Below are 21,504 nucleotides of genomic sequence, written 5' to 3'. Positions count from 1 at the left end.
CCATCCATCCTCTAATTCCCTGCAGTTTAAAGTTAAGTACGGACTTAAGTAATTAAAAAAAAAAAAAAAAGATGGTTTTTGGCACAGACTTGTATTTTCCTGAGCTGACATCTAAATGGAAAAACATGCCAGATCCAGATGCAGGGAGAAGTCTCTGCACAGAGCAATTCCCATCCCACACACAAGAGCTGGGAGGTGGGGGAGGGCTGGGGGAGGACAACACAAAGCAGATCCCCAAAGGGTTGGGCCCTTCTGGGCCCTGTCCCCCTGTCCTTGGCAAGGGGGTAGCCAGCTCCTCTTGTAATACGCCTTCTCCTACTTCATCAGAGAAGGCAATTATGAGTGCCCCACCAACCCTCACATCTCTGGTTCCTCCTCCCAGGCAGCATCCTTCCCTGTTCCCTCCTGCCACCCAGCACTCCTCTCACATCTATTTTTGGACAGTTCATGGGCCCATAAGCTCCTATGCCTTGAAGACATCTGCAGGTTACACCCTGCTGACACTGCCCCACAGGGGACAAATCCTCACTATCCTCTCCTGTCCTGGCTATCAGAGGTCCTTCTCCCCACTGCCTTCACACACTGCAGCTCCCTGCCAGCACCCTCCCCCTAGAGTGGGCAAACGACCCCTCCCTACCCCATCAGACCTCAACCTTATATTGGTTTTGTGGGGCTGATGTCTCCAGGGCGCTCTGAATTACAAAATGACTCATCAGAAAAGCAGATGTTATGGGGGGGAATGTAAATGTAACTGCATGAGGGGCTCCCTAAAGCCTGCACTCCCTCCAGAGACACACGCAGCCTTCCTGGGCTGCCCACCACTCCCCCTCCCTCACTTGCTGGCACACAGAGATATTAAAAGTTCTGTCATGCATATGCAATAACTCAAGCTTTTTCATTATTATTAGCATTAGTAGTAGTACTATTATTGTTATTGTTGTTATGGTAGCAGTATACCTGTATATAAACAGGAGAAATTGTCAGGTGGAAGACCATGAGAAATGTGCACCATAAAATGCAATAGGATGCTTCATTATTTTTGCATGGGTCTGTGAGAAGATGGATGAAGCTCCTGGCTGGACACCACCTGCTGCAATGCAAAGCACTATGGGCAGCACTCTGACAAATTCCAGATCCAAATAATTCTTGGCCCTGGTTTGTCACAGTTCCTACCGTTTTTGTAGGGTGCAGAATCCCTGCTGGCCATTGACCAGCTTCACAGTCCACCTTCTGCCCAGAGCAGGGCCACTACACACAACCACTCCCTCCTTGATTTCCAGCAGCTGGAGCAGTTCTTCCCTTCACCAGCTGACCCCTCTCCCCTGCAGAGAGTAAGGACACTCATCACCTTTGAATGCTCCTCACACAGACTCACAAACCCTGGATGGTCCACCAGCCCCTTCTTCCCAGCAGAGCCTGCAGCATGCTCCAGGTCCCAGAGCTCATCAGTGCACATTAGAGATTCCCATACAATCACAGTGCTCCAAGGAAAAAAATCATCATTTCAAGTGCAGCACAAGAGCCTCTTTATTTCCCAGGGGCACTTCACATTGCTCTACTCCAGACACCTATGGAGCCCTTGCCCCACCACATGCACTCATTCACTGCCTATTATATTAAATCAAACTTTAGGGAAAGGAGTGGCTTGATAGTCACAATGGGAAGAGAGAAATTCCTGAGGCCTAATCCTATTCAGATATGAATTCCCCCAGCTACCTCCTGTTGTCCCTCCCTCAGCTTCACCAGCTGTGAAGTGGACACAGCTGAATAGACCGGACTTTGCTTTAACTTGGTTCAATTGCTACAATTGCTTTGGATGATGTCTGTTTGCAGGATCCTTTGGCTGCTAGGGAGGGTGGGGGGGCAGGTGTGGAGTTTCTTCTCTCACTCCAGCCAAGGAGTGCTGACTGCCAACCTTTGTGGCAATGACAGGCAAATGGGTACACAGAGGTTGCTGCTGTTTAAATTTGCAAAAGCTACCAAGAGTTAAAGGTGCTCCTCAGATGCATAAGGCTGTACTTTTATGAGAAAAAGCCTGTCTAGATAAAGGTAGGGAGATGCTTTTTCTTGGCAGATATGAGTCAGCAACTTTAACATTGTAGAAAGCTCTTTATATTTGTGTTTGGTTTGTTTATGTTTTCATGGGTGGTTTTTAAAGTAAATCCCAATATATGAATTGAAAAGCGTCCTAAGTTCTGACAAGTTTTCACTTGGAATACACAGTGAAAACATATATGCAATGCTAGTCCATTTTCAGCATTATTGAAAGATAGAAAAGCATGGTTATTTCCAATGTAGAGCACACATTTCAGATGGGTTTCTGGGCTGCAAAACTCATTTATATTTACACCATAAGCTACTTGTCTCCAGTGGGAGCAAATACTTCTCGATGCCTTCAAAAAGCTGCCAGTCCCAATCCTTCCCAGAAACTCAGCAGTGCTGACCAATGCTCCATGTGAGTTCATGCAGCCACTCTATGCTAGGCAGCTGCTCTGCCACCCCAGAAGCCCAGCTAAGAGTGACCCAAGTAGCCAGCTCTGCATTTTGTTCAGGCTGAAGGATCAAACCTCCTTGCTCTCACACAAACCTCATGAGACCTGCCTAGGCAGATGGAGGATTTACCCTTAGGCTTTTGTGCACCAAGACATTGGTGCTCCAGAGTCCACAAATGGGTATCTGCAAATCATGGTTTTTGAACCCACATCCAGGGCTGGAATGAGTTGTCCCTGCTGCCTTTGCCACATTAAAAACATTAATGGCCAAGACTTGAAACACAAGTGAGTCAAAGTGATGACTCAGCCAGCAACCACAACGGGGAAATATTTCACTGGCAGTTTTGACATCAGATTTGACACGACTGGCAATGGCACAAATCCCTGAGGACACACGGCATTCAGAGCGCAGCACAGAACGGCCTGGCTACCATGCTGTTCTCACAGGGCTGCACGCAGTTTTCTCTATCTAAAAAATGCTACAGCCATCCCATGGACAGCAGAAGTCCAGCTGGTAAATTAGATGTAAACTACAGACTCAGTGCAGCAAGGATATGCTGTGTAACAGCCGAGCTACAAATAATGCCTGAACTATTTCATGTAATGTGCCATCTCACACACTGCAGGCAGCTCCAGCAACATTGCTGAAGGGATTTCTAGAAAGTGGGAAGTTTGATATTTAGGATGCAAATCTAGAGGATTTAGGTAAGGATGCACTGGGATTTCTTTTCATGCTTCCAAGTCAAATCAACCCTGGTTTCAACTTTGACTTCAGCAAGGCTATAGCTTTACTATGTGAAGTTTCCAAACAAACAGTGGATAAAAATAGGTAGGGTTACATGGGCCTATGGCATACTGGCACATCAAGCATGTGTAATCCCTTCTGCATATACAGGTTCACTCAGGTTTTACTGCAGGACTTCTGTATTCCCAGTGCTTCACCTGTTTTTCATTAGCATTCCTCACCATTCTCTCCACTCTCTTCTGGTCTTTGCTGGAGACTGCCCTACCCATGGAGTTTGTACCACATAATAATTTAAATCAGGGACACTTTTCTCTAGTTATCTTCTTACTGAAACTGTTCTGTAGGTATCATCTGTACTACACACATGGCTGTAGCAGTTAGGAAAATACTCTGAAAGAGTTCACATTATTTTATAGCAGTGGAACACTCCTCTCATTAGAGGGACTGCATCCCTTTAATTAGCCAGCTATACTAATAACTATCTGAAGCATGAAACAAAATTGAGATGATAACTCAAACTCTTTCCATTAATCATGAATGACCACAGTCTACAATTAGCACGTGTATGCACGTGCAGGGAACATGTATCTTTTTGTGTGTGTGTCCATGTGAGCATGCAAGGCAGGCAGAAAGATGAAAAGCAAGCAATAACATCCCACAGGAATTTCCTAAGGGATTGCTCCACATACAGGGAATAATAGTTAAGGAAAAGTGAAAAGAAGGCTAAAAGCAGACACATATCCATCAGCTCAAAGACTGGAGAAGAAAAGCTAACAGCTGCCAGGTGGTAAAAGGAGCTAAAGCTCCTCCAAGGTGGAGCAGCAGAGGGAGAAGGGACTTTGCTGCCTGTGAGCAGAATTAATGGGTGGTTCTGGGTGGGCTGAGCTGCTGAGCCACAGCTTCTCAACGAGTTGTTAATGGGGAACATGGTAAGTCAGGAAGTAATGAGGACTTTGTCAATACAGCTGTGGATAAAAGTGGGTAAGGAACCACTTAAGGAAAAAAAACATCACACAAATCTGCAACTACAGATTCTGCACTTTCCGGTGCTTAAGAAATTACTTGCAATAATTTTGGAAGCATTATAGGGGCTGACAAGCCAAACATAACCACAGGACAGATCTTTTCATTAAGCTAGAAGGAGCAAGCAAGAAAGAAATCTTGAATCTTGACAACAGTACCATCATCTACAGTTCTTTCTCTTTTTTTTTTAATTTCCAGGAAAGCAAAAGAATCACAAACTGAAATAATCCACAGCCTCCTGCAGGTGGAAGCACTAGAGGAGCACTGCTTTTGTAGACAACACCCAGCACAAGATAAATGGCTCCAGCACATCCCAGCTGGGTACAAAAGGGAAAGGGGACCCCACGAGGAGCTCCACCCTCTCCCTGTACCTCCATGCCTGCCAAAATAGCCATCTACATGGTATCCGGGGTCAGCAGAATTGGCTTGTGTTGGTGCCAAAAACTCAGAGAGCCTCTGCCAAAGTGGCCAGATTGAAGGAGCATGAGTTTGGGGTGGGAGGGGATCACACATCCATCTCATGGTTAGGTTTGTTGGCATTTAGGAAGTAGGGAACATTTTTCAGGTTTTCTAAGCAATTCTGGCCACTCTCCATTCCTCCCACTCCCACGAAAGCAGCCCCCCCTGCAACAAGAGTTTCTATATAATCATTTTTTCCCTTTTATTTTCTGTAAAGATAAACACTATTAAAAACACTGCATTCTCATTTCTTTACCTCCATGAAGAGCAAACAGAGAGAAACGCTCCCTAGAAACGAAGTGCCGGATTGATTCAAAGGTAAAAATCCCTTTTCATTTGTCCCCCAAGACTCTGAGGGAGGTACTGCTTTCTGAGCTGGAAAGTGCTAAGCCAGACAGCAATGCCACCGTACTGGATTCTCCTCCCATATCCAGCCTCTGCAGGAGGACATGTACAGCCTTTGCAGCTCAGCCTGGTTCAGACCAAAATCCAAGTGGGCTGGAGATGAGTGGGAAGAATGGGATGGTCTCATCATGCCACCAAGCCCTGCAAGTGCTGGGAGAATTCTTTGCATCCCACAACCCTCTCTACCCTGGGCTTGCACTGTCAGGGAGGAGGGGGCCAAGACAGTAGCCAGGTTGGCTTCACAAAGAGCCAAGGACAAGTCCTACTTCGTGAAAATACTGCCTACAGCCAGATCCACAGTGTCCTGGCTTCTCTGCACCAGCAGGGACACAGAGAGACCAAGGATGGGGAAAGATGCCTGGACCCTCTTGCTTCCTTCGGGGCTTCTTACAAAATAGAAGCAATTGCCGCAGCTGGAGAGCAAATACAGCACAAAGATACACCACAAATCTTGCAAATATTTTCCATATAAATGTGTCATGTTTAACAAACCCCTCTCCCTGCAACGCTCAAACCCCCACCATGGAAACTGAAAGCACCAGAGATAAGTCATGGACCACAAAGCATGACTGCATGTAAAAAACCAAAATATGGGAAATGGGTAGTAAGGCTCCTCAGAGCACTACAGAGAAGTCAGCCTCACTGTTCTCCTTTCTGAGCAGCACAGGATGGTTACATCCAGCTGGTGAAACTCCAGAGCTCAGCTCCATGGAAATATCCGGGCTCATACTCAGCCCTGCACCGCTCCCACTCCAGCACTAAGTACTAAAGCATGTTTGATTAGGCAGCAGGAGATGTGTCTGCTCCTTCCAGAAGTGACCACAGGCTCTTGGCAATAACACTGAGTACTTGCTCCGGCCCTCACCGCACGCCGCAGTCGTTCACTGCCCTGCCAAGGGAAGGCGTCCTGCCAGATGGAGTACTCAAAATCAAGCGAGGAACAATCATTTTAAATAATCAGTATTTCAAGTGCTATAACGAAGAGGACGTGTATTAAGGTGACCTCAGGGAAGGGAAAACCTATTAAAGCAAATGCTGAAAGTGATTTTTCAAATAGCCCTGCCCTTTTCACTTCTGCACAGGGAAGTCTGAAGAAATCTTACAAAACCAGAGGCTCAGCTTTATTCACCCCTATATTTCCTCTGGTTCCAGTGGCATTACTTCCACAGACAGGAACTACAGGTGAGAGTATTTTCTAATTTTTTAAAAATTTTTTTGTGCATCCTAACCACTCTTGGACATGAATTAGGCCTTCTACAATAGGAAGACTGGATGACAAATCATGAAATTAAAAATAATTTAGAAAAAAAGAAAATTCTGGATTCTTGTCATTTCCCTTCTGGTTTTTTTCATACTTTGGAAATAACAGAACAAAAAGTGACAAACATGCTCACAGAGCGACCCAAACTTGAAAAGAAACAAAATGCCATCCAAAGGCAAATGGCAAAATTCCCAGTAACATCATTATAACATTCATTATGCCAGAATTTCGTCTTATATGCTCTTCTGCAACTAATACAGAAGTATTTCAATTAAGATATCATATTATATACCATTTACAACTACGCACACAATGAGACCCTCAAATGCTGCTTTTGAGATGCAGACCTCATAGTGAAACAATAGCCAGGCCCCATGTGCAGATCAGAGCTTGGCTCACACATACACTGCAATACATACTCTGGGATGTAAATGTGGAGCCCAGCCTGACAAACCAGCTTGCATTTGCATCACCACAATACCCATCCTAAAAATTCATATCCACCTCTTTCTAAGCACCAGCCGCTCCTCTCATCTCTGCTCTGGGGATGCCTGCTTTAGGGCTGGCAGGGTGTGGCAGGGAAACAGCAGAGTGTGCCCCAGCACACAGCTGCAGACATGTTTTACTAGAGGGTTTGCTGGGCTTTTGACAGGAGATGAATTTCTTTTCTTGGTCAGCAGTCTGTCCCCTGCGCTGGGCACCCTGCCTGCCAGCTTCAGGGGCATCTCCTTCTCACCTTACATCAGACCCTGAGTCAGGACAGGGCCACAGGTGTGCCCCCCCTGCCCATCCCTGGAGCAGGGACAAGAGCAGCACAGTTGGCACTTGGCACATCCCTGGCCAGGGCAGCCCGGAGGTCGCTCCTGTGCCCCGTTACTCAGTGCAGCTGGAGCCCAGCATCTTTAATGACTTCTCCTTTCTACACACTACTCTATTCATTTTCCACTTCCCCAATCACAGCTGTTGAGCCCTATTAACACATAGGGGAAAAAAAACACATTTAAACCCAAACCTGCTAGGCCAGAAATAGAAGTTCTCATTTTCTTTTCCAAAACATGAAATAGCTGAGCAACAACGAAAGGAAAAGGAAATCTCTCCCAAGTGCACATCTGGAACCAATTTGCTGTCTGTAGCCACTGGGTGTCACTTTTGATATATATTGGTTCAGCCACGCAGCAGTTCGGGGAGAGAAGCGGATTTCAAGGATGCGATCCTAAAGCGAACCAGACTGCTCCGCAGCCTCTCGCACGCAGGCTGTAATTAGCAATTAGCCAGCCGGGCTGATTTATTAACAAAACATCCTCACCACGACACTAAGCACCGTGCAGAGGCTCTTACCTCTCAGTCTGCAGCGTGACTTTCGACGGCTCCACGTTGGGGTTTTCCCACTCCATCTGTGGACAGTGCATGAAGTAGCAGAGGGTGTAGAGAGCCTCTGGCTCCCAGTAGAACGATCCCTGCTTCTGGTGCATTGGTGTCCCATTCCCGTGCTGCTTGGCATTGAGGGGCTGCAGGTGATGCATCGCTCGAGACACCAGGTCACCTGCAAAAAAGCAAGAGCCAGGTGAGTGCCAGGCTTTTCAGCCACCTCCCCTGAGTTGGCAAACTGAAAGGCACATTGGCTGGTCTTCCCTTCCATTTGACTTCACACATGCAAACAGTAGAGGGTAGGAGAGGATCCTGGGTGCTACTTATCACCAGGCTGAACTTTTCCTGGTGGTTTACCTGGTGTGGTGTGACATAGCCAGGCTGCAGACAAGCCCACAAAGGCCTGCAGGAGATGTGTTTCTGCAAAGATGGTGTGGTGGGCAGCACCAGGCTGGCCCATCTCAGCACCACCACGAGAGCTGGCACACTGAGCCAGGATCACAGTTACCTACTTAGCAGCCTTTGGAGGATGCCAAAACCGCACGGCCCCAAAAAATGACCATGCAGAGTGGCACCAAAAGCTGCATGCCGCTGGTCAGAGAGGGGCAGTCAAATCCAGCCCCTTGGAATGAGGAAGAAGGCAGTCAGATGCACAAATGCACAAAGCACTGCAGGAGGATGCGAATGAGCATGTGGGTGAAGAAAAAAGGGGAAAAATATTCTTAAAAGACAATATAAAAAAAATGTGCAACCAAAATTAGTTTTTAAGTCCAAGCTAGGCCTGGAAAACTTCCCGTTAGCAGAAAAACAAAACCTATGAAGTAGGCTCGCCCAGCCCCCCAGGTTTCCAGAGCACAGAAAATGGCCAAAGAGGAAGATGCTCATTGTCCCTCCTGCACCAACACAGTTTGGGGCGCTCCCTCACAAGGCAGATACGGGAATCCAGCCACAACATGCGGACTGGGATCAGCAAAGCCAGCAAGTGAAATTAGCAGGCAAATATATGGGCAAGCAGCAGTGCAGTCCCTTAGTACAACACTGATTGTAACTAATTAGCTAAAGCATCTCTCTCTGAGGCAGTGAATTTTATGTTTCTTGACTAGTGACCACTCTATCAAAGGCAGGGAAACAATTGTGGTTATAAACTGCCTTTTTTCACATGTTCAAATCATTCTGAGAGTGCTTTGGGGGGAAATAATGATCTCGAATCAAATAAGTTGGTTTGTTTTAAATGAAAATCTGAGCAAGAGCCCTTTGGGTCATTCTTAAGCTATACAAAAGCAAGTGATGAGAAAAAGAGGACATAATTTTCCAGTATTAAGAAGAAGTCACGCACTTTGTCTTACTTGCTTTTCCCAAGTGACCACTGAGCACTGAAACTTGGAAAGAGAAGTTTAAAATGTACACCAAGGTAGGAGCATAAAACCAGCCGGGGGAGGATAAATAATGAACTCCTGGGCAAACTTCAAGGAGAACCACTCTGACCGTGCGCGTGGCTGAACTACAGGTTTTTGCAAAGTCCCACCCCTCTGAACACAGCACATCACCTCTCTCCAGCCTGACCCACACAGAAAATGCTGCTGCTGCAGTGATAATGTGTACCAGGGAGAATAGAAATGTCTCGCTTAAAAATCTCAGCCCAGTCCTCCAAAAACGTAGCCTTAAAACCATGAAGAGAAGAAAACCGCTGGCATAAGGAAACTGCAGAGTCCATGATTTCAGGGTTTTGACACAATTTTTTGCTTCACTCTGCAATATTCTTCTGATTCAAAGCCTTAATTTAAAAATAGCTTCTGTCTTTTCCCTCTGCCAGGAAATTGCCATGATAGGACCAATCTTGCAGCTTTGCATGTTCATAATTTCCAAGAGAAACTATGCATGTGGAAAGTATGCCGGATCAGGTCTGCAGAAGAAACAGATGTGCCTCTGAGATGACTCCCCAGTCCTGCACGAGGCTATCTGCAGGAAAGTTTGGGACCTCCTTCACTCAGCCCACTCTAGTCACAGCAGATGTACACTGCCAAGTCTAGCACAGGCCAATTTAACTGCCAGGAGCCTCGTTGATAGTAAATTCATCTCTTTTTCTCCAGAAGGAAAAAAAAAAAAAAAAAGGCATGGAAGTGCTGGCTGCAACATCCAGATTTAACAGTAATAGTAAAGGCAGAGAAAAGGGAGACACACACTAAATTCAGCCTTTTCAGACCCAAGCTATTACAGCACTGAAGCATGTGGGTAAAGTTAAGCACACAGCCAGTCTTATTTCAGTGGATTGAGACAGCAGGCACTAGAGAATGCCTCTGACTTCTGTAATGAATGATGAATAAAAATTAAGATGCAATTTAGGCCCAGATTCTGGCAGCAGCATTACTTCATCCCACTCATCCCTGAGCACTGGGGTGATGTGACCTCAGTGACACACCCAGGACCAGAGGAAGCTGCACGGTGAATAAGAAAGGAAAGTAGCAGCAAGAATGACGTGGGCAGGACAGGCAGCCAAGCATCACTGCTGATGCAAGGCTGGAGGAACACAAGCCTTGCTGAAAGGCAAAGCTCCGATCCCTATCAGTATGACCAGGAGTTCATCCTTTTATGCTGTATTTCCTCCACTGCTTCCTAAAAAACCCAAAACAATTCATACCAATTCAGTAAAGCTTAATCAATGCTTTTTATGTTTAAGCCTCATTTAATTACATTATACCAAGAACTGATTTGCTTAGATCTTTCTTTTGCCTTTGCTATGCTATCTCTGGTCACATTTGAAATAATTTTTATACTAACAATTATTGTAATGTTTCTTTATCAATAAGTTGACTTATTTCTTTGGGTCAACTCAAAGCTTAAAAAATCAATACCTGTAAAACACTGAGCTTCACAGAGAACAGTAAGGAAGCATAAAAAGCCCCACTATATTGGTACCCGACAGGCAGAGTTGTGGAGGCAGGACAGGAATCACTGCTCTGTTTTGTTCCACAGCGTAACCTCGAACAATCCGATACATGCCCTAGTGCCCTTTGCCTCCTTCAGCCGCATCCAGTTACAGCAACAATTCTCCAGGGCAGAGACCGTGCCTTTGCGTATCTGTGCTCCAGGATCAGTGCCAAGAAGGCACGGGGAAGCTGACAGGCACATGCACACACTGCATGGTAGCACTTAGGCCAACTCTGTACAATGTAGCACAGTGCAGCATCTGGTTCTAGGTGTGTTGTCTTGAACCCCTACCAGATTTTGCTCCTTCTGTTGTTCCTTGCTAATACACTTTTGCTTCTCCATTTCCTTCCTAAGAATGTACCAAGAGCTGAGACTGTCTTTGCTTCCAAGGCACCCCAAAGCCCACAGACATGAAACCAGCCCAATGATGGCACTCACTGGCCTGCTCTCCAGCAATCAGCCAACTCCAGTCTCATCTGGGAAACCCAAACTACACATGTTCTCCTTGCCAGCTGTAAAAGCTGTGTTATATCTGAACAACCAGGGCAACCTTGAATTTATGGCCAAGCACAGAGCGATAAGCCCCCTTCACAAGTCTGTGCTCTCTCTTCATCAGTGTCAGCTACCTCTGCTCTTCAGGGCTGTGCTCAGCACAGAAAGGCTCTGCAAGGGCAGGTTACCTGCTCACAGCATTGCTGGCTTTTCTGCATCTTGTTTGGCCCTAAAAATGTGTCTCGGCTGTATCAGCTGAACACATCTGAAAAGCTGATAAATTCCTCATTGCATCATTTCCAAAAAGAATACATCTAAAATAAAATTCCCAGCAGCTGTGTTGACCTTCTAACTCCATGAATGAGGTTCCTGAGGGCTGTGGCATCATGACCCAAGGGGTTTGGCAGGGATCCCTGCTTTGCCGTCCTCTGATCAAATTCTCACCCTGTACCACCACCTGCAGAACAGACTGGAGAGCTGATCCGCCTGACAAGAGAGCTTGCCAATTTTATTTTGTTTTAAAATTAAGCTCAATGAAAACTTCCATAATTTATGCAACATAAGCCAAATGAGCCAACGCACAAACTGCTTTGCAGGCACAGCCAGGGAGATGAAAACACCACATTGTGCAGGGTAAACACAAGGAAAACGAAAAAGAACAGCAAAGCGGGGGGACATTTCAGGACGCTTTTGTTGCCAAAGCTGGAAAGCCAGAACTAGAGGACACGCTCCCAGAGGGCAGCAAAGGCAGAGGCAAGCTCCAGGCTGGGATGGCCTTGCAGCCCTGATTCCGGATGGGGAAGGGCTCCAGGAATGCAGCTCCACACCAGAGCTTGTCAGCCCAGAGGAGAAAGGCCGTGCTTTGCACACCAGCTACCAAAAACCATGAAACCACCTCTGCACCGCAGTGTGTGCAGAGCTACCACTGCAGCTGCCAGCATTTCATCCTTCCCATGACTAAAGCAGGGCTCACCCACTGCTGCTGCTGTCAGTGCAGCATGGTCACTGAACGCAAGGTCCACATACGTTTGATTTAAAGACTGAAAATATTATGTAATGCGCCTGCTGTGACACGGGCCTGCTTTAAGGCAATACTGAATATTTAAGGAACAGCTTCACTGACTTCAAGCCAAAAATATGATGTGACAGGGAAAGTAAAGCTGCTCCCATCTGCATGGGGGTGCAATACAACACACAGCAGGCAAGTGGGCAGCTTCAGCCTGAGCCCTCTCTGCAGTGACCAGCGAAGCCTTTTTTTTTAAAACTGTGTTTGGCTTCAGTAAAAGCTATTATCACTGCTTTTACCATGTTAGAGCCAATGTTTAAAGAATAACACATCTGTTTCCAATTTTGCAGTGGGGGGGGGGGGGGGGGGGGGAAAAAGAGGAAGGCAAAAAAGAAGGAAGAGAAAGAAAATGACAAATACCCAATGCCCATGTCTGAGAAGCTTCCTGTGGGATTTTTTGATCTGTCATGATGGACCTGATGATGCTATTCTGCCTGCCTAGGAGCAGGCTAACTACTTTCAGACTGATAAACTGCCAGAGCCAAAACCATTCAGCTGCATGTATGCCTGCAGAGCCACAAGCCTGAGGTGAATGACATGGACAGATCCTCACACAGCCACTCCTTATGACACCTACCTCATGTTTTTCTTGTCCCAAAAGCATGTTCCAAAACTACCAGAACAACTCAGCAATGATGTCTTTGCACACTGAAAATGAGCCACACAGTTCTTTGACCTGTGTCTTTCCTTCAAAACCCAGGGGAGAGAGAGGAGCATCTGTTTCCACCGCAGCTGTCTTCCCATCTGGTGCCCTACTGGGGCACTGTGTGAAGAAGCAGGAGACCATGTTTCTAGCATGACAGCATTGTGCAGGCAGCACCCATCAGTTTGATAATGCTGGTCTGGTCATCCTTTCAGCTGTCCTTAACTCCTATGTGTGTAGTCTGCACTTGGGAATCATGCCCTGCACTGGGGCATGTTGATAGCAGCAGGGTTACTGCTTTGCTGTGCTACCTGGGTGAATACTTCCTCCTGCAAAGAGCAGGCCAGAGCCATATACAGGAGTTGTGTCTGTCTGTCAGAGCCCTTAACAACCTCCTCTGTCCTGTCCAGACCACGAAAAGAAGGAGTGTGCATCAGGGAGCTGCATTCTAGATGCCAACTTCATGTCATGGTCAGTAGATTCCCCCCTTACAAGCATGTGAGCCAGGTGCAAAACTCATTTTCTTGACCTAGATTCATTTCACACTTCTGTATAAAAGTCTTGGATCTGTGGTTTTGCTCACAACCAGCTCTGGGGAGACTGTATTGAAAACATGAAATTATAACCCTGACAATAAACCATGGTCTATTTAATCAGACTGCTAGCTGGTAGCCACAGCCATTCTGCATCCTTCCTAAAGCGTAGCTAAGTCTCTTTTACTTTCTACCTCCTGTTGCCTCTGGTTTCTGCACCAAAGTGACACATTGGTGCAAATTTACAGCAGTACACACCTGCCAGCACATCACTGTGGGTGAATACGAGCAGTTGAGCTGTGTCTCCAGTACCAGGTCAGCCTCAGCCACCCGAGCCTTCCCTACACTCTCAATTCCAGCTGCACTGTTCCACCACGTTCCTCTGCCTCTGGTGGTACATCAACCTCCATCTTTCAAAAGTCAGCTGAGCCAAAATTGCTCAAGCAAAACCTGTCCTCAAATGATTTATTGTGAGGTTTTCTACTGTTAACTCAACACTACTCATCTATACCAGGAAAGGAGTGTGCACAGAGATAGGGTGGCTGCACACTAGGAAGTGTGCAGAATGTATTTCACTAAGTGCGTGCACTGAGCACAAAGTATCTTCAAACATAAAAGTTAAGTTGTTCTTGGCACACAGTATATTCTAGATTTTATTCCAGCTGCCTCAGGCTGTGGGTACGCTTGGGGTGCCATAAGCCACAGTCAGTGGGGCATCCAATGTGCAACAAATTCATCAGTGAGCTCACCCTGCAGAAACCTCCCTAGCTCTGCCATTTCTGCTGTCCCATGCTGTGCCCCTGTCTACCACAGGCAACCTCTTCTTCTCCTAAAAGCCATTCGTCTCTTCTACACAAGAGCAAAAGAAGGAACTGTGGTCCCAGATTCAGAATTGAGAAGACAGGACCAGGATGCAAGCAGCCCATTTCCTGGCCGTGGCTTCCCTCTGGCCTCCCACAGATCATTCAATCTTTTTATCTTCACTTACCCCACCATCACAAGAAGCTTCTATTTATATTACAGAGTAAGTGTTTGCATGCAATTTAGTGTTTGCAAAGCCTTTGAAGACTGATAAATTAGGGATTGAATATATCCCATAAAAAAGCCACAATAATAATTAAACCCTCTCAAGTTCACATACCTATTATAACAACACTTACACGTTTAGAATCTCCAATCCACCGTGGCAAGCGTGATGTTTGTGTCTGATTCCCCTTAAGCCACTTCAAACAAAACAAGCTTTGACTCAGATGAGCTAATCATGTGCCAACCTAATGCAGAGCCTTCCCTCTGCAGAACACTACTGCCTTACGGACCACTATTTCTGGATTTTCTTTGGCTTGACATAGACCCATGTCCTCAAATGGAACTTAAGAGTGCCCATGGCTGAGCAGGCCAGGTAGGAGTGCTCACTCTGACTTGACCAATTGCCTGTGCTCTGCACAGCAGGGACAAGCAGGACTGCAAGGAAAAGCAAATGCCATGTGAATCCCAAGTGTGTTGTGATGCAGGGGTTCAGAGAGAACAGGAGTCTGTACCTCAAATGTGGTGTACATAGGGAGTTCTGAGTTCTGAGGGAGCTCACAATGGTGTATTGTGGAAGGCTGGTGGAAGGTTGGAGCTCCAGCACTCCCCACCCACCACGGCGATGCCTTTTACCTCTAAGCATCAAACCTGAATGGGCTTAAACACAGGAGGTAGAAGCCCGGGAGGAACAAAACCACCCTAGGCTTGTCCCCAAGAAAGGCAAAGGTGGCTGAGTCTCACCCATGGAGACAGCCAGGGAGCCCCCAAAGGAGCACTGAGGACCCAGACAAGCAACAAGACAAGCTGCCCCTGTTACCCAAGACAGAAATCCACCCCCTTGGTCTACAGGGCAGTCAAAGGGAAGATAAAGCCTGAGTAGGGTGTAACCTGGTATTTTCAAATTGTCCTCTCCACTCAACTGGTAAATAAATGTATTGTTTTATGGCTTATGATAGTGGGTATCTCAGGGGGAACAGAAGAAAAGCAGGTTTAATAGTCCCAAAATATTTGGGACTATTAAGTAACCCACAACCCTTCTTGGGCACAGATGCAGACAGTGAATGGAGGCTGTGGTCCATCACTCAGAGAGGGCAGCAAGGAGAACAGGGTAGCAGATAGGGAAGCCTGCAACTCAGGCAGCCTTTAACAGAGGCAAGAAAATACCTAGCATTTAAGCACTGCATTCATCTCTCTTCTGTTCTCTGCTGGACAGGTTTCTCTGTTGAGGAGCATCTCAACAGCTCCTAACTTTGACACACAAATTGGATGATGTGTGGATATCAGCAAGAAGGAACTGCAAACTAGACACCCAGAAAGCGGGTGAGCGAGGACCTAGAGATCTTGTGCAATAATCCAGCGGAGGGCCCTTGAAAACTGGGAAAAGCATCACCGTATCTGGAGAGGTGACATACAGGCTGTCAGTCTATGGCCAAACCCCATGCTGAAGGGAGTACTGATGCATGCAGCAGCTACCTAAAAACAGAGGCTAGACAAAATAAGAAAACAAAAGTAGGTATTCATTTGAAGGGCCTTCAAAGGCACACCCTGGGCAGTCAAAAGGCTACACCCAAGATGGACTCCAGGTAACGGGTTCTTCACACTTTTGTAAGTTTGGTCCATTTGCATATCAGGCTCGATTCTCCAATTATAACTTCAGTTAATGGTGTAATTACCCCAAGTTTGCCCCTCCTCTTCAGAGGCTTTTAGTTTACACATTCTGGGGCCTGGGACAGTCAAAGTGTCCTTGGAAAGCAAATCTAGAGAGGCTTTGTTCTGTCTAACCAGCGTGAGAGAACAGCAGCTAACAGGCCGCACAAAACTTCAGAGTTACACACTAGGCAGCACAGGATTTGAAAAATATAAAAGTTAAAACCTAAGGCATCAGCACCACCATCTGAATTGCAGGTTTTGGCTAGTACCTCTGCTTAGCTCAGCACTGTGCTCCATGAACCAAACCGTCCACAGGGAATGAGCTCCGTCTTACTCTACGGTGCTGCTTAGTCTGAGAAATACATCTGACAAACAGGGCTTTTGTTCTGGCAGTAAATCAGCACTTTTGAAAACACTCCTTCAGATGCCACCCCTCCAGCAAGCACCTTCACCTTGGCATTTGCTTCTAAGCCTAGGTTTAACCTCTTATTTAGAGCACATGAATCAATTTGTATGGCTCCTGCAGCCCTCCTTCCTGTTGGCTGCAGAGGATTGAGACTAGATGAAAAGGCAAGGGGGGGGATGCCAACTTTCATCATCTCTTCAGCTGGGGCTATGAGGAGAAATGAAAAACAGTATCAGTATGTGCAATCACATTCCTACTTACACTTGAGCAGTAACTCCTCTTTCATCCCTAAAAGGGTGCTAAGATCCACTGGGAGGCTGTTATTTTGGAAATACATACATTCAGCACTGTGGATGCAAAGAGACGATGATGTGTAATAAAAAGGGGATGAAGGGTGGCATTTTTCCAATGGCAAAAAGGAAAACCTTGCTGAGACCCGGGCAGTGACAGTGAGGAAATACCAGCTGGAACATCACATCTGGGGACTGCTCTAAGTTAAACACCATTCAAAAGCAAAAAACCTCTGATATCAGCAGTGTTAAGTCACACCTTCAGATTATCACACCTTAAAATAAAAATGATTATTCATTGTGGTTAACATTCAGAGTGATACCACCACCAGTCACTGTGGTTTGCACAAGTCTGGGTGGCAAACTTCTCACCCAGGAAAGCCATAGGAGACTGGCCATATCTGCACCCAAAACAAGCCCCCAACAGTTTTTTGATCTAGCCTGAAGATGTACACTAAGACATGCTTTGGATGACATCCTAAGCCATGGTTTATCTCCCTGTGCTGCTTGAGACACACAGCCTTCTACAGCCCTACGAACACACCTCAGCACAGGGTGGTTGTCCCAGGTCAGACACTAACACCTTACAGTCTTCACCCCAAGGCAGTGAGGGACAAGTATTTCTTGGTGCCAGGATTGGTGGTGCCTAAGTCTCTGCTCTGCCTTCTCATCACCTACGTGCACACACAAGCAAAAGAGGGTCCTCCTTAACCCAGAAAAACAGCAACGACCTTCAGTTATGAGCCTCATTCCTTCTGCATTTGGTCTGCAAGCCAGCAGCAGTATTTTTAGATAGATGATGAATAGGTGTCTTGGAGCATTATGCAGTCAAATATAACATAAATGTTTGTGGATTGCAAACATGCATATAAAGAAGTTAGGAAAAATATTCAAAGGTCAAAACGCACTATCTTGGGATCTCTCCACAGCCAAAGCTCTCCCTAATGTTCCTGTCTTTTTCTATTCAGTCTACTTATTTTTTCCCATCTGAAAGGGGGAGAAATGAAAGAGAAGAACTAGAAATCTAGGAAAACCCCAAAAACTTTCTGACAAAACCCCAAACAGATCTATTCCCCTTCTCCTCTAGGTCTGGTCTAGAAATATAGGAAACTTCAAGGAAAAAAAAAATGAGGAAAAAAAAATAAAAAAACCCAAAGTTCTGTGAAATATTTTCTCTAAGACTCAACAGTGAAATACTGTCAGGCTACTGTTTAAAATCCTATTATTTTTGCTGTGCTTCAGTTCTTCCCAATGTTCTCTATATAATAAGCATTTCAAATGAAATTACATTATTTTAAAACACACTGTAGTAGGGAATTACAACTCCTGAATACTAAACATAGGCCAGATTTATTGTCGTTCCTTAACTTTCTGCCATCTTCATTATATTTTAATGAATAAGGTTTCACATTAATTTTTTTAAACCTTTGCCTTGGAATCACGCATTACTGCTGTAATTGTGGTGCAGAATTAGGTGTCTATTTACATTCTCCTCCTAAGTCCTGGAGACGAAACCTCCCTTTGATTTTTTTTTCCCTAAGTCAGCAACATCATCTCTTCTTCCTACTTTCTGGAGGGCACCCCTGGGCCAGTGGCACTGCCTCACCTGGCCACTGCCAGCAAGGCGGTGTCTCAGCAAGGCCCAGTGCCTGCTAAGCCTGGAGATGAGAGCAGAAGCACCAGGCAAGCACCATTTGGCAGGACCAGAGCAGCATCCATGAGTCCAGCTGCACCTGTCTGACCAGGAGGACTCCTCAATGGCAGCATCACCAGATGCCCTCCCCCCCCCCCCCGTCTTGTCTGCCATGCCACCTTTCCCCAATTTTCTCCTGCCTTCTGTCACGCCCAGGGAGATGGCAGCTCACCCCAATGGTCTTTTCTAACGCACTGACAGAACACATGAAAAAATAAAGGGTGCAGACACACAATGGCCATCATGGGTGGGGCAAGGTGAAGGTACCACACGATACAAGGTTTTTCACCTTCTGAATCTCTTCTTCACCTAGGACAGACTGTAAAGAAATTAAGAAGACCTGAGCTGAAATACAGGTGCTGTACAGGCCTCATTTGCAAGCTGTTGTCTTCCAGGGGACAGATTTGATTCCCTGGTGTCAAAGCCTCCAGCAGCTCAGCAGCTGGTCACACTGCTCCGTGCAAGGACGCTGCGGAGAACTGAGAGCAGGGGAAGCCTTTCCTCTGCACGAAGACACTTCTTAATTCTAGTTATTCCACGTACTTACAATACTTTAATTATTCATGTCAATAAACTATAGGAAATCTCATTCAAATAGAACTGCTTTTTTAAATATTTTTTTTCCTGAGATAAAATAAATTGCTTTATTGCAAGATCAGTCTGTGCCCTTGTTTTTTGTGCTCTTTTGAAGAGAACAGAAATGAAATCTTGGCTCCTGGGATATTGCAAGCTGATGGGACAATGCAGACACATGCCTGGGGACTGCCTGTTCTGCTGGTCCACAGGCCAAGCTTCTGCCCTTGTCATCCACTTCTGGTTGCCACCTCCTCCTCCTCATGATCCTCTCCACAAGTGCTATCCTCTTAATTCCCTCCTCTCCAGAGTGTCTCCCTCATTACCTTTATTCACCCCTCAAAAGCAGGCACTGTTCCCTATCTAATCTTTCCCTCATACATCACTTTCTCCATGGCAATGCTTGTCATATCCTCTTTCTTCTCCACAACGTCCATCCCCCTCACACCACCAGGGCAACAATAAATCCTCCTTTGCCTTCTGCTTTCATGCCTTGATGATCCCCAGGTGTTCCCCCCACCTTCTCCCCCCTGCTCTGCATTTCTGCCCCACGCTGCCGTTCCCCACCCACCCTCCATGGCAGAGGTTTTGCTGTAACCTATGGCTCACAGCCACTGCTGATGCCAGAGAGACACACAAGCACTGAAAAAAGAGCAAGCCTACTTGTATCCCCTCACTGCTCCATTTTCCTCCCATTTCATGATTTCTCCTCCAAACTCAGAGGTTTTTGCCCAGCAACATGCTGCAACTCCCCCCACGTTTCACAGCTCGGTTTTGAGCTCTGCACCGGCACTGCTCCACAGCACAGATTTCTACCCAACTGAACATACCAAGCCTTGCAAGCTTTTCCAGTTACTGCTCCTCACACTGCTGCTTCCCTGACATGCATCTACTTGCAGCGGCCAGGGAGGATCCCTCAAATTGGCCACAGGGCTTTTTGGAGGGCTACCAGCCTGCTGGATGTGCCAGCCTCTCCGACAGCTGCATCCAACTCCCACTGACGTGCTCTGTTCTTCCAACTGGCCACCCTGAAGAGTGTTTTGCCTGTGTTTGCAGTCAACAGATGTACAGAAGGCAAACCCCACCAACCAAGCATTTGAATCTAAGGTAGGATGCTTAGAGGTGATAGAGTTCAAACTGTTAAATGGGATGGGGTGCTCTAAGGACTCTGCCAGTTTGGGTTGAGTACAAAAGTCCAAGAAAAATCCAGAATAAAAAACCCACCCACCCTGAAATACTCAGAAATTGTTTATTTATTAAATCCCAACCATATGAACTGTAAGAAAGAGAGCTGTATCATGCATAATTTAGTTGGCACACAGACAGTACTGTTGTGTGTTTCACGCACGTGAAATAAATGAGCATAAATTACTTAATTTGAATAACACCGAACACCTGATTCCAGAGATGGAGCAACACTTCATACTAAGGCTCTTGGCTTGTTGACACTGCACCAGAGCAAATTAAAATTAGCAAGCTGAAAACAGAAATTCATCTTGTGTCTTGTAGACAAACATCCATGGTGCATTCACATGGCTCATGAACCGGAGGAAACTGAACCATGATGATACGGTAGAGCTACAGAGGAGACTCCCATTGCTACAGAAAGTGCCAAAAAATGAACAAGAGATCCCTATACATGTTCTTTACGATGCTGGCAACAGCAGTAGGTTGGGTAGCCTATATCTTTATGGATTCAAGCCTGTATCTTCATGAATTTGGGTATTTTTAATTTCTCCCCAAAATTTCATAACTGACCTCAGGAAAAGAATACTCAACAGTATTTCTCACAAACCTCAGAAAAAAACCCACTTTTTTTGTCTGAATGATTCTGTTTTCCCACACATAGCTTCCTGTATCTAACTAGACCACAAACATGTGATTGGAATGCTTCTCTCTTAAGAAAAAAGTAGTTTAAATAAAGTGCTTCTGGTAACTTTATCTCCATGTCACATAAAAATGCATATGGCCCTTGCCTCCTACCATTTATTTGTGCCAAAAGCAAAGTTTTCAGATTTTGACAAATATCACAGATTCCCATATTTCTCAAAAAGTGCTTTGATTAACAGCAAATAATTTATCTTCCAGGAGTCAATTCCTCTGGTGCAGGTTTGAGTTGTAGGGCTGGAGAAGGCAAGGCAGGTAAAGGACCTTCTCTAAGAGAGGTGGAAGGAGCTCTGCCTTAAACGTATGACAGTATTTCCTTTACTTACTGCAGCCTTCAGCTTTCTGCCTGCCCATCATAAAAGACATGCCACTGAAAGGAGACAGGACACCAATACAACAGACATTTGCAAGTCTGGCCAGGCTTGGGAAGATGAAATAAAGCATCTTTAGCCTTTAAAACTGAGAGCAATGTATGCAAACAAGCCGTAGGTACTGCTACGAATCCACACAACCCTTCTTTCCTCCTATAGCTTCAGCTTCCGAACTAACAAAGGAGCATGAACA

The 21,504-nt window shown here is 46.0% G+C and overlaps 1 protein-coding gene across 2 annotated transcripts in view; it reads right to left on the bottom strand.

Annotated features, from left to right (window-relative positions):
* BTBD11 (BTB domain containing 11) overlaps nt 1–21,504 on the bottom strand; it is a 180,696-nt gene that overhangs the window by 60,186 nt on the left and 99,006 nt on the right. For both annotated transcript variants that reach the window (XM_032105398.1, XM_032105399.1), the window contains exon 3: nt 7,724–7,928. In XM_032105398.1, the coding sequence (XP_031961289.1) occupies nt 7,724–7,928 (205 nt within the window). The remainder of the gene's footprint in view (nt 1–7,723; nt 7,929–21,504) is intronic.

This window comes from Corvus moneduloides, chromosome 4, assembly GCF_009650955.1.
Source record: "Corvus moneduloides isolate bCorMon1 chromosome 4, bCorMon1.pri, whole genome shotgun sequence".
NCBI classification, from domain to species: Eukaryota; Metazoa; Chordata; class Aves; order Passeriformes; family Corvidae; genus Corvus; species Corvus moneduloides.
Note: the sequence above shows the minus strand (reverse complement) of the source record. Positions and strands in the feature narration are given on the sequence as shown.